Source organism: Trichoplusia ni, chromosome 7, assembly GCF_003590095.1.
Source record: "Trichoplusia ni isolate ovarian cell line Hi5 chromosome 7, tn1, whole genome shotgun sequence".
Taxonomy (NCBI): domain Eukaryota; kingdom Metazoa; phylum Arthropoda; class Insecta; order Lepidoptera; family Noctuidae; genus Trichoplusia; species Trichoplusia ni.
In genome coordinates, this window is record NC_039484.1 from 3811111 (window position 1) to 3824515 (window position 13405).

The window sequence follows — 13405 nt, forward strand, 5'->3', positions numbered from 1 at the left end:
CCAACCAGAGTCTTTAATCATTAGAACACGCAACTGATAAATAAGCATAAGTAAACTATTATTAAAAAAATATATAATATTAATAGTTTTGTTAAGTAAGATGTAAAAAGGTGAAAATAAATATATAAATAAACTGCAAAACATGTTACTCGCAGCCATTTCCGAAAGCTTGGTCTGACAAAGCGTTTCACACCTCCATCAAGGATAGTCTGAAAGTGCATTAAATATACATGGAACCGATGAATTATGTATGAGACGGGCGCACGACTTCAACCGCTCCGATTATTACCAAAATCGATATTACTCGATTTATTGAGTGCCGTATTTATTATCGATATAAAATAATTATGTATCTGATTTAATTGAATCTGTTTTTGTAATAGAATTGTTTATTTTGTGAAATATTCTTCATTATACAGCTCCGCTCGCTACAAGTCGAAAATGATACTACGGGAACATAAAAATCCTGTGTTATCCTGGTTAAAGCTTACTGTGCACTAAATTTCGTCATAATTTGTCCAGTGGTTTTAGCATGAAGGAGTAACAAACATCCACACATCCAAACAATTTATGGAATGTAACTTTATTCATCTATCTGTCATCTGTTTTACGTTTACAACAAAACTCTTTATTATATAACATTAATATCTTCTGTTAAAATCCAGAAACGTGATTGTAACGATCGGTCAAGTGCGAGTCCAAATCACAACATTGAGGGTTCCAGACAGTTTTTTATTGTGTTACTGTCATATTATTATGTCCATATACTCGTAGATCATAACAGAAATATAGAATCAGGAGATACAGCCTCGCTTAAGATGGACAGACAGCGTCATTTTCCCACGTTTTTATACACTCACTTTTCTTGATTGTTTGTCGTTCTGGTTTGATTTTTGCAAGTCAAATTTTCAGGCAGTTCCCGTTAACCAAGCTGAACTTTTCAGGGTAGCTTCAAACCCAAAGAGAATGAAATTAACAACTATTAAACGGCTGGACCGATTTTGATAAAATTCGAATGGAATGACATTTAAAAACTGGGTCTTTTATTTTTTAAATCTATTTTTTTTTCTGTTTTTCGTTTCAGACTACCGTACAACAGAGGTTTAGTATTCGCCTTCCAGTACCCCTTGAATACATATCCCTGAAAATACAACTCCACAACTAAGTACGTACCTTCTACCTGCTTATATATACTCGTGTATTGAAGGCCGCGACTGAACGAGGGTGGTTTTATGATTTATTTTCCACAAAAGGCCGACCTTACTTCGTTTTCCGATACCGCCGTGTAACGTGGACGCCCCAATTTTACATAGAGACCGGACTCTGTCAATAGTAATATCGAAGATGGTCTGTTTATTAAAAACGGTGATTTTCTGTATGTATGTGTTTAGAAATATACATGACATATTATAAGGTTTGGTTAGTTTGAGACTAGATGCTGAAGTTGTGTGAACGTTGTTGAATGTGTATTCTTTACTTTCATTGTTTTTTTTTATTATCCGAATTCGGAAATAGAGGTTATCAATTGACCCTTTTGTATATATTTTTTCCAGAATTGCTTAGTTTTTCGACATTTTTTCAAATGGAAAAGAGTCGACGTAAATTAAACATTTCGTATTTAGAAAAAAATGACCAAAACGTTTTTTTTTCATCGACGTTTCTACTTGATTTTGAAAAATATAAATGCGGTTGAAAATTGATACTTGAAAAATTATATCGTGACGAAATGTTTTTATATTCTACACATTATTATGTTTCTTTCCTTCCGAAGCGATGTCATCTTTTTCTCTCCATTTCCCCTTATTACGCACCTACTTCATATTATTTTTTCACTTGAAAACCAAGAAAGTTATGATTTCTCCCCTCGCCATATCATCACGAAAATCTCTGAGCGCCATTTAAAAATCCTAAATGAAGCTTGCCCTTAACTCATAATGAAAGATTTGACTACGTTGCGGAGAAACGCATAAATTTTTATAGTATCTTCCGAAAATAAGCGTTTTAAGATATTCTAAGAAACCGATAGTACTTCCTTTTATGATAGATGCTCTTTTCGTTCATTCGATGTTATTTAAATACTAATTTGGAATGAATAGTGGAGTTAGCGGCTAGCAACAAATTGCTTGTATTAAAAAGTGAAAAAATCGAGCAAGAACTATCTGAACTTTTTTAATTAAATTGGGTTTGAATTGAGGGATCGAACCCGCGACATGTCGCGCACAGTGGGTTTGGAACTATAACATAGAAATTGTTAATTATGATGATATAGATTTATAAAACTGCTATCTTGTTTTCTCTAATAGAAAATCATCGAATGGTTTCTATCACTTTGGGTTCAGACTTTTACCGTCTCAAACCGACCCATGCTCCTTCCTTTGCCCTTTACGAAACACGTTCACTGTCAGTTTCCAGAAGCGAGACGCATAACACTTCGCATAGTGTTTTCTCTTTTTCACACCTGCTCTCCTTTTTAGTAAAGAAGGCAGGTCTGTCTATGACAAGTTAGATCAAGTCTCACCTGAAACTCCAAGCCATGTTTCTCGCGGCAGTAATCCTTGATGCGAGGGTAGCATTTCGCCATCAAAGTGTTTCTCTCCATTGTGGTATCTGAAAGTTAATAAATTAAATCATTATTAAGAGCATGATTATGAAATCATTATTATTAAGAATGAGATGGCACGACGAACTGGATGCGTACCACAAACAGTGGATGGCAAAAGCAATAGACCGGATAGAGTGGAAGAATCTAAGGGAGGCCTTTGCCCTGCAGTGGGAAAGTAAGGGCTGAAAAAAAAAAGAGCAAGGGTAGGAAAGTAATAATATGTGTGTTTTATTCAGTTAAACTGTAACACTCTCTTTCGCTTTATCCCAAGCGGATTTCATTTAATGATTCCCCATCCAAAAAAATAAGTTTTTAAAAACATTGAAGTCACAAATCACAGACTCAGAAGAAGTCTGAATGCTGAATCAAGGAATTGCAAAGAAAACTTTATTAACTAACAAATTCCTTTAATGTATTGTAATTCGAGCACAGCATAAATACAATTTCTATGGTACCAGCTCATAGTTCAAAAAACTAAATAACGTTGCGTGTTGCATTTCCTCGTTACTTTATACAGTAGCTTGCCAAAGGTGCTGCAGTGCTTTCCTATGCAGTCACTTGACTGTGGAATGAGGTTACAAACACGCGCCGTTCACACTGTCACTCTGTTCCTAGAAATTACGAAGATATCTTCTCTAAGAAGCGAGAGATATTAAACAGTTAAATTTTCGACTAGATGTAACCGTGACTTTGTCTGCTTGATATTTAACAAAGATTTCTTCATTTTTCTAAAATAAAAGTAGCCTAAGTTACTTTTTATTTCATCAGCTGCGTGGCAATAAAAGTCATGTCAAAATCGGTTGTGCCATTTCGGAGATTACCCGGGACAAGCAGACGGACAGACAAAAATTTGAAATTTTTTATTTGGATTATGTACCGTATATGATTCATAAGCACGTTTAAAAAAACCGTTGTATTAATATTACAAACAGACGTTCTGATTTTATTTATATGTATAGAAGTAAACTATCAAAAGTCCCGGATATCCGTGGAATGCTTGTACTACGAACTTTTAAAGCTGGATTCTCGGTATTGTGGAAATAAGATCGAGCTATACATTACGTATATTGCCGTCTCACTTCTCAAGCTAGTGGTGAACGCGTTTCCTATTTCTTTTGATATTGTTTATTAAAATTCTATTTTTGTGCTTCCTCTGATGAAATCAACAACGTGAATGATATTATCACACTTCATCTTAAAACTAAACATAAATGTTCCATGTTTATTGATTTATTTATAGGACTTACGAGTTATTCTTAGTTATAAATAAATTACATATATCATATTGCATAGATGATTTTGAATAAGTTTAATATCATAATTTAAATGTAGATATTCAAAGTATGGTAGACATTTTAATAGCGTTTTAGGAACTTGAATTAAGTCATATATGCTTGAAATTAGGATAGGACATATACAGACCAAAATCAAAATTAAGTATTTCACGGTTTGATTAGAAGCCGTCCTTTTTAGCTAAACAACATTTCCACAATGGTATTGGTTGATATAAAACTCTCGAAGGTATGAAAATGACAGTTATAAATCACGTGACTTAAAAAACGAAATGTTATTTCCGTAAATTTGAATGTTTTCTATTAACGCTGGTAACTATCAATATGCAGCATGGCTACATACTTCTAAATTAATTAATCGTCAATAAAGATTACTAATTAGTTTTTCCTATTTATCCAAACAGACAAACTGTGAAAACACTTTTATATGGCTCTGTAATAAGTTAATGATTATTTTGACAAGAATTAAGTAGAGGTTGGGCTTCATCTTACATTTAACTTCAACATAAGCACGTTAATCATGAAAAGAATATTGAAAATCCACAGTACAACAAAACCGTGTGTATTAGAATGCATGCGCTCATCTGATGACAAGCTACAGGTTATGCGGTACTCTTTGTATTCCAAGCCTTTGACGACAGCCGTGCAAACCCCCTACCACGTCTCAAAATAACACAGGTCTAGTTGTGGGAGCGGGACAGCGTTACAAAACTAATAGCGCCATCTTTCTCCCACTTGTGTAATTGTACTGCTTTGAGAAGTTTTGGTAGGGTTTTAGGCCAAGCGTGTGATTGTCGGTAAAGTGCTCTTGCGTTTGTTAGCTGCTGAAGCAAACTAGCTTTGGCCTGGATAACATTGCTGAATGACACGTTTAGATGTAGAGCAGATACTGTTTTTTTAATTATTATTGGTTTTAAGTATAACATGTAATGAGGTGATTTTCAAATCTTTTGAAGTAGGTATAGGTGAATGAAGTTACATTTATGAAAGTATCAATTCGTTATTTAAATATTTAATGAATCTTAAAAGTAAAAATAAGAAGTGATTCTTAAGAAATATAATTTACTTACATTTTAGCCTTTCGTAACAAAAACATACATGGATATTAATTCATGCTACTAATGCAAGTCAAGATTGTTTCAACTTTTCTATAACATTCTGTAAAGATTAGACATTACGAATACCTTTCAAATTTAACAATATTTCGATAGCCAAAAGACTATATAACACGAAAATAAATCTGATACTCTGATACCCACTATGGAATAGGATTCACCTCAATAAAATTTAAAATCGGAAACACCCAAAGTAGGTCAGTCAAAATTAAATTTTCGAAAACCGATCACCACAATCTGATAATATAGCGTTAATTAAAAGTTGTACATTTCAACCCCCACCCACCCCTCGCAGAGTGGGGTTGAAATTGCATTTGGTCACGCTTACAGGGAGAATCTGTCGAATGGATAGCTTGGGAAATGGAGTTCTTTTTTTTTCGTTTCAATCTAAGGATATTGCGATGAAGTAGAAATTACGATAGCTGGTCAGATAACAGTGTTTATTGTTAATGTATGTTAGTAATTTTGGTTTTGGGTATATAGGTATGTATTTACACAAGAGGCTCTCATTGGCCTAGCCTTTTCCCAACTATGTTGGGGTCGGCTACCAGTCCAACCGGTTTCAGCTAAGTACCAGTGTTTTACAAGGAGCGACTGCCTATCTGACCTCCTCAACCTAGTTCCTGGGCAACACGACACCTCTTGGTTAGACTGGCTGTCAGACTTTTTCAAGCTTTTAACTACCTGTAACGACTGTCAAAGATGTAGGAATAACAGCCGGGACCCACAATTTAACGTGCCTTCCGAAACACGGAGGAACTCGTTATGACAAAGATGGTCACCCATCTACGGACCAACCGCGTCAAGCATAGCTTAACCTGTGATCGAATCACTTATGCGGTTATAGCTTAGCCACGAGCTGCTCCACAAGAGACTTTGTAACTAGTAAATAAGTGTACAATTTCATAAAAATCGGTCAAGGCTTTCGGAGGAACTTTTCCTACCTTTATGGTAAGTAACATTTTGACTCGAGAGTTTTTAGACTTAAAGGTAAAAAGAGGGATGTTATAAGTTACACGAGTCTATCTTTTATTTCAATTTTTTTAACCTAAGCGTTTTTTATTTTTTCAATCTTGTATTTTATAAGACTAGCTGTTATCTGCGGGCCCGCCTGCTACAAATCGAAATTGATCTGACAGGAAAATATATGGATCAAGATAGATATGTTAATCCTGGTTATAAACTATTCGTGTATCAAGTCTAAATCCGTTGCTTTTTACGTGAAAGAGGAACAAACATCCATACATTCACACATACAAAATTTTGCGTTTATAATATTAGTATAAATATACCTAGTTGCAAGTATGTTTTGTTCGCGACTGTAGACATCGGAACTGCGCCATTGACGTCACCGCACCCCCGAGGGGTGTGTTTAAAATTGCATTTGAACACGACCGACGTCGACGGAAGCTCGTCAAATCATAGCTATTTTAAAACTAGAGAAATATATATTAGGTTTACCGCTTTCGATGAAACTGTTAAGGTTGAATGAATAGGTTTTACTGTTTGATAAAATATTGAATGATGATGAAAACCGGGTACAATTTTGAGTTTTGGTTTTGTAGAAATAGGCTAAAAGAAAAAAACAACTTGTCACCAATCATAATTAAATATGACCGTAATAAACGTTAAATCGTTTTCAGCGACAGCGGATATACATCGTCATAATGAACTACAGTCTGGTGACAAACTGTATCTCATGAACCAGACAAACGAGCAGACCATGGAGGACCATCTGAGGAAACGACGAACAGAAAGACAAACGAAAAGATAATCAGTCAGGAAAATTAAAAACAAACAAAATATCTCATTATAAAACACAAAGATTTCAAAATCAAAAACTCCTTGAACTGTGTTCGCGTTTGGTAATGAAAAATAAGAATGGAGTTGCAATTGCGCAATAGTTGAGAAAGAAGTCCGTTTTCAATTGAATGTTACGTAGAATAATATTTTTTGTATTGAAACTGCTTTCTTATGTTTTATTTTAAGAGAAGTTGCCTCAAAATCGCTCTTTTTTATCTTTGTACGGCTTTTAACAAAGATTTGTTGACGTACTTGGAGGAGCTGGCAAATTAATAAAAGAAAATCGACTCTATCTTCTGCTATCTCTTAAGCTTTTCTTGACAAGGTCGGTCTATGGATGGGTGATCAAATACGTCATAACGACTTGATCCGTCCTTTGGAAGGCACGTTCAGTCGTTACTGCAGCTAGAAGCTAGAGCAACCACTCTTATTAAAGGGTATCATGTTGCCCAGTTAACTGGATTGCGAAGGTCAGACAGGCAAACACTAATACTTAGTTACATTCGGTTAGACTTTAAACTGATCCCAACATAGTTGTAAAAGGCTTGGATTATGCTGAATATGCATCAAGTCAAGTTTTGCTACCAAAATCATTACTTTTTTGTGAAACAAATAATACTATATTTAGTTACCTGTGAAGGTCGAGCTGGTGAAGATTCTCACGATCTTGGAGCTGACCGGCGGCAGCAGCTTCAATGAGCCGCTGAAGATCAGGTCCACCGTGCGGTCATCCATGGTTCAGGAGTTGGAGCTGGAAGGAATGATGAATAAATTATAATATCAGTCTGTATACCTGCTTAAAAAAGGCTTTTTGCAAGTTAATGATAGATATTCATAATAAAGACACAAATGCATGTACTTCATTAAGCTCCTTATCAGATTTGATTTTTGAAAATTATTTAATAGACAATTGAAATAAAGACTGTAAGGTAGGCATAAGAATTTTACATAATATCTTTAGCATAAGATGTCTTATATGTAATAGTATAGGAGTGTTAGAGCGGTAAAAGAAACTTCTTAACCATATTAAACACCGGTAGGCTTCAGAAGACTTAAAATTGTTGATCAACAACGCCATCTAGTTTCAAACTTAACAAAGCTTATATTAAAAGAACTAGACAACTCATAAACATACAATTCTAAAGACATTCATATAAGGGATAAATTACACCAAGACACGGAACTAATGATCAAGCTAAGACGCAAAATATACTCCTGAGTGGGAATCGAGCCCACGACCTCCATCACAGCAGTCAGGCTATCAAACAACTAGACCAACATGCCAGTCTTAAATTAACAAAAAACATCACATCACATTTAACAATCTTGCAATCCAGACTCTACTGGTACTACTCGTCCTCCCTTTCATGAAATACCTTCAGGCAAACTTCAGGATAAGCCTCCACTTCAACCGAATCCTTTCAGCAAACTGAAGCCCTTTGAGGGCCTAAGTTCCGTGATCTGCTAGCATTAATGGAAATAATAGCCTTATTCAAATCTAATACGGGCTAGAGTAGGAAAATAAACGTTTAATTTATTATGACAGGAAGAAATTATTGGCCTGTTACCATAATTTGTATTGAGTACACAAATGTAGGCCTTTCAGCAAATATTTTGTTTATTTTATTTGTTGAGTAGTATTCAATACCATTATTTATAATAATGATACCATTGTTTTGTCTAAATTTACGTGTTTCCGCATTTGTGAGTGATTTAATATTTTGTTTTTTTTATGTCGTTTATCTGTTTGATGGTCGATGACTTTGATTTCAAAAAGAGGTTCTTATTTTGGTTGCAGAATTTTATCCAAACGAATGTACCTATGTATAGTAAAGAAAAGTTAAGAAAGCTTGTTAAGATGTATCTCAAATAAAAAGATTTTATGTTTTATTTCCAAGCAAAGAAATGTCCGTGCAAATTGTCTAAAAAAAACATTTTGGAAAAAAAATCGTCAAATATGTGATCATAACAAGAGCTGCTTTACCTAGATCTTTATTAAAATTTTATAATTTATTTCTATCAAAGATTTTTAAGAATTGTCTAGCTATTCATTTTGGTTTATGAGTTGCAGTCTGTAAATAAAGGGATAGACATCGGAGCATTTCCAAAAGCAATTTTAAATACAGAATTTTGGAAATAAGCATTTTGGTAACGTGCCCCTTGACAACAAAATAACAAAACACCGATCACCTTCATTTTCAAAATCAGTTATTAACAAACAATAATGAAAAGTCCACGCCATTTAATAGTAAAATACAGTCTATCCTGTCCATACAATTGATAAGTGAATAAATGGCTTCAGTTCGAACCCCGGTGATCGATCTGCGCGCCACCCCCATCAGATAAAGTAGCACTATAGATAAACCAATGTTTCACTGAACGCGGTCAGCCCGTCCAGTTTAATTCATTTAGTTATCATCGCTGATAGCGGTGCCCATTGATTACTGTGCTGACCTATTGATAACCTGGGTGTAGTGGCCATCAAGGTATTTCGATTTGTCATGATTGATAATACAAAGATTGTTGCTATTTTTGGTATTGTTCATATCTTTATTATTTATCAAATTTTACAGAGTTAAATATTTACAAGTTAAAAAACAAAAAATTATTAAATTAAAGCATCAAAAAATTCATCGGCATCGCTGCCGGCTGGGAGTGTGCCCAAAAGGCTGGCAGCATTGCCACGTCAAATTACACGGACCATATTTTGCATAAAAGCGTTCGGCAGTGATATGTTTAATTACTGTTCTGCTCCTTTTGATTTTAGCGTGATAATATGTAATATCCCATATACCCTTCCTCAATAAATGGGCTATCTAAAATTAGAAGGTTTTTTCAAATCGGAAACGTACATCCTGAGAATAACGCTTTTAAGCAAACAAACTCAACAGATTTATAAGCATGAATGAAAATCCTGGGATCAAAAATCAATTTACATATAGTATATTGATTTTATATATCTATTCCTTTCCAATTTTCTTAGACAGTATCTACTTGAAGTGTACTCTCCACTTGAAGGTACATATATTCTGGTTTATATACAGTGTATGCTAGTCCAAGTCTGTCTGTCACCCGTCCACATATATTTCTGTTTCTCGTTAATGCCAAATGGCCGTGAAGATGTTCCCGGTACAGAGACGCAAATAAAACAACATAGTTTTATGTTCGCCTTCCTTAAATATTATAAGTTCACTGGACTTGGTTTCATCTACGTTTTTGTCGAAGTTGAAGATACTATGAAATGAAATAAATGATTTTTCTGTAAAGGATGCATTATCTACTTTAAATCTCCTTTTTTGGGCTCTTGCTGGAGTTGGGATTTCCTATCTGACTAACCTGAGAAGAAAACTCAGGACTCGCTGTCTCTTTTAAAGTCCAGACAATCTTTTTAAAGTACGATCATAAAGTGTAAAATTACGGAGAGTATTTCCGGGGCTAAGATTTTGAGGACAGTACCAGATCGTTCTGAGCGAGCCTTGGTACAGGCTTGCTCAGAGGCCGCTTGCTCTCAGGAAAGCTGCATTGACTAGAACTTGGGGCACAACCACAATTATTTAAGGGATCCCCAGACTAATCGGTGAAAAGGAAGATTTTAAAGATAAGACAGCGCATGAAGAAAGTGCACATTGCTTTTACTACTTGGTGGAATGTGGATGACATTGATGAAAACCGAAGAGTCTTGAGATATGGGATAATAAGAACGGGTTATGATGTCAAACGTTTAAATTCACATAAAAAACATGATGATTCTGATTTGTTATTTCTTTAATGAGTAGACCATTTTGTTTAACAATAGGCATTACGAGCAATTACAAGACATTCTTATTTATAGTCTTACATATGCAAAAAGACCATCTCTCTCCATAGCTGTAGGCACGAAAATTATTTTCGATACTTCCAAAATGCCATTTAAAGTCAATAAAGATTTTGTTGCTTTTGGACTTGCATCGTAAAACATGGGTTGGTAGAAACCCGTCATATTTTACGAGTTACAAATTAGTATTTTGCGGTGTTCGCTTCCTGCAGTGCACTTGTGGATCGTTTGATTTTTATAGGCCTCTACATATGTTTGTGGATGCGTTTGAACCTGATCGGTTGTACTTGTAATACGGCTGTAAATTTTGTGGTCGGTTAAATTTGAGTACTGTGATTCTGGATGTATTACAACTTATGATGTGGAATTCAATTGGTCATTTTGGCAAAATTGCTATCATCAACCTTTTTTCCCAGCTCTGTTTTAGGTCGCCTTCTAGTCTAGGCGGATGCTGCTAAGTACCAGTGTTTAATAAGGAGCGATAGACTATCTGACTCCCTCAACCCAGTCTCCTGGGCAACACGATACCCCTTAGTCAGACTGGTCGTCAGACAAAACAGAAACTTTGTTATTGTCGACTCCAGCGTTCTCAAAAACTAAGACATGTAAAAGTGATGATATATCCTACTTACAGAATAAATGATTTCATTTCATTTCATTTCATATGAGTACATATTATTAACACAGATTAGTTTATATTTAATATTTATTAAGATTTTCCATTCCCCTTACTAAATTTTTGCTTGTATTAATTTCCACAAAATGTTGTACAAAAATAACGAAAATCAAGTGCGAGTCGGGTAATTTCTTCCATATATTTCGAAAAATACCTTAGAAAGGAACATTTATACTAAATTCATAATAAATTCTACATAGCAACAGAGTCCCTATTTCACAAAATCAGTTTTGAACGATAAACAGTATGATGGTTTCCAAGAGTTACATAATTACCTGCTGATAAAATATTATAATGGAACTTTGATAAATAATGAATCGCTTAGTCTCATCGGGATTATGTAAAGATAACGAAATGACATACGTTATTGTATTATCAAGACGGTTTCTGCTAAAGGGGTTGGTAGGTAGGTAGGTACTATATTTACGAACATGATTATATTATAAATGTAAAAGAATGTGAGTATGTTTCTATGTATTGTATGTTTGTTACCTCTTCACGCTGAAACGAGTCTACCAATTTTGATGAAGTTTAGGTATGCAGGCAGCTGTCAGTTTGGATAAACACATACATAAGTAGGTTTATTCGGCTGCGTTAAAAGGGAATAATGTTTATGCAGCTATAAACGACAAATACGCGATCAAAGCCGTGAGCACCAGCTAGTAATACATACATAATTCGACTGTACATGAGCATATCACTGAACTCCTCCAAAATGGCTGGACCGATTTGAATGTTTTTTGTTGGATCTACTAGTGTTTATTTATATTAATAGGAACTGTCCCAACTTAAAACTCCGTGTATTTTTTTTACGAATCATTATTTGGGACTTATTTTAATAAGGAGGTAAGTTTTTTTTTCTAAGAAGGCAAAATGGAATTATTTTTGAACAAAGTTTTAACAATCTACTTTTGTGCAGTCTGGGAATATTGAAAAAAAAGGAAACTATTTTATAACAAATATAGCACAATTGACAAAAATACTTTACAATTTTAATATTTATCTTAAGTCGATAGTAAAATAATTCACTTTATTTATATTTTTGCCAAAACAAGCAAATACATAGCTCTATAATTAGTAAACTTGAGAGTTTTATATTTTTATTAAACTGATTAAAACCTTATTACATAACTAGTTAACACTAAACACCTAGATATAAAAGTCTTACCTTACTGAACAATACTAATCAATACGCCACAAGGTCATGAACGAAATCGATTCTTTTAACTTCACGACTCATCGATAACAAATTCAAACAACACTTTCTCGATTGGTAATCGGAACGGCTTTTTTAAATCTGGAATTCCGATTCTATTTTCAAACGCGTGGTATTCCAGGGGGTTATTTTGTGCCACTGATATTGCCTGATGGTTATGAAGACTTGTTATTTGGTTGCTAGGCAACCGTTTGGCGTGATTCGATGAGATTGGCGTTGATTTGACGTCATTGGGTGGAAGTTAAATTTAGTCTATTAGAAAAAGTGAAGGAAAGTGTATGCTTTTAAATTCGGAGTGTTACCAAAGAAATTGTGAGGCAATCGGTTTTGCTTTTTATATGTTTAAGAGCGTATTTCAAACATTTTTTGAGATTATTCAGACATGACATGTTTTGTATTATTTTAACAAAAATATTCACCAAAATATTCTGTTTAATATTAGAAAAAAAAGTGTTTTTTTTGGAAAAAAAATGCAATTACATGTCTAAACCGCAAAAAATCCGTGTATACTTTCCGTTACCGTTGTTTTCTTTCTTGTACGCGAATGACGTAACGATCAGTAGCTAACAATGATAAATAACACAAAAAGCAATCCATTAGTAACAGTGTATGCATGCCGCACCTTACCGCGGCCGCTGGGTGGAGCCGGCGCTGGCGCGAGCCATGAGCGGGAGCGGGGAGCGACAGCGGGTTTGCGGGTGACATGGTGAGTGGAATAATTTTGGAGGTTACTTTCGGCAGATTTTTTTGGATTGAATATGCGTAATCGTTTAGGATACTACGTAAACGCATAAAAAATGTCATCATTTAAATCGGCCCAGCCTTTTAAGAATAATTCAGTGAAATGACACCGTTCAGTAGAATTTTATAATGCAAGATGGTTGTAC

General features: G+C 34.7%; 1 protein-coding gene across 2 annotated transcripts in view; it reads right to left on the minus strand.

The window, feature by feature from the left end:
- Positions 1-12889, minus strand: part of LOC113495984 (NACHT and WD repeat domain-containing protein 2) — a 32727-nt gene extending 19838 nt beyond the window's left edge. Inside the window, exons 1-3 of one of the 2 annotated variants that reach the window (XM_026875014.1) lie at positions 12471-12889; positions 7445-7563; positions 2519-2607 (exon numbers count right to left, since the gene is read on the minus strand). In XM_026875014.1, coding sequence (XP_026730815.1) covers positions 2519-2607; positions 7445-7547 — 192 coding nt within the window. In that variant the 5' untranslated portion in view covers positions 7548-7563; positions 12471-12889. Of the gene's footprint in view, positions 1-2518; positions 2608-7444; positions 7823-12470 lie in introns of those variants that run through there. The other variant, XM_026875016.1, reaches the window with a different exon arrangement.
- Between the last annotated feature and the right edge of the window lie 516 nt (positions 12890-13405).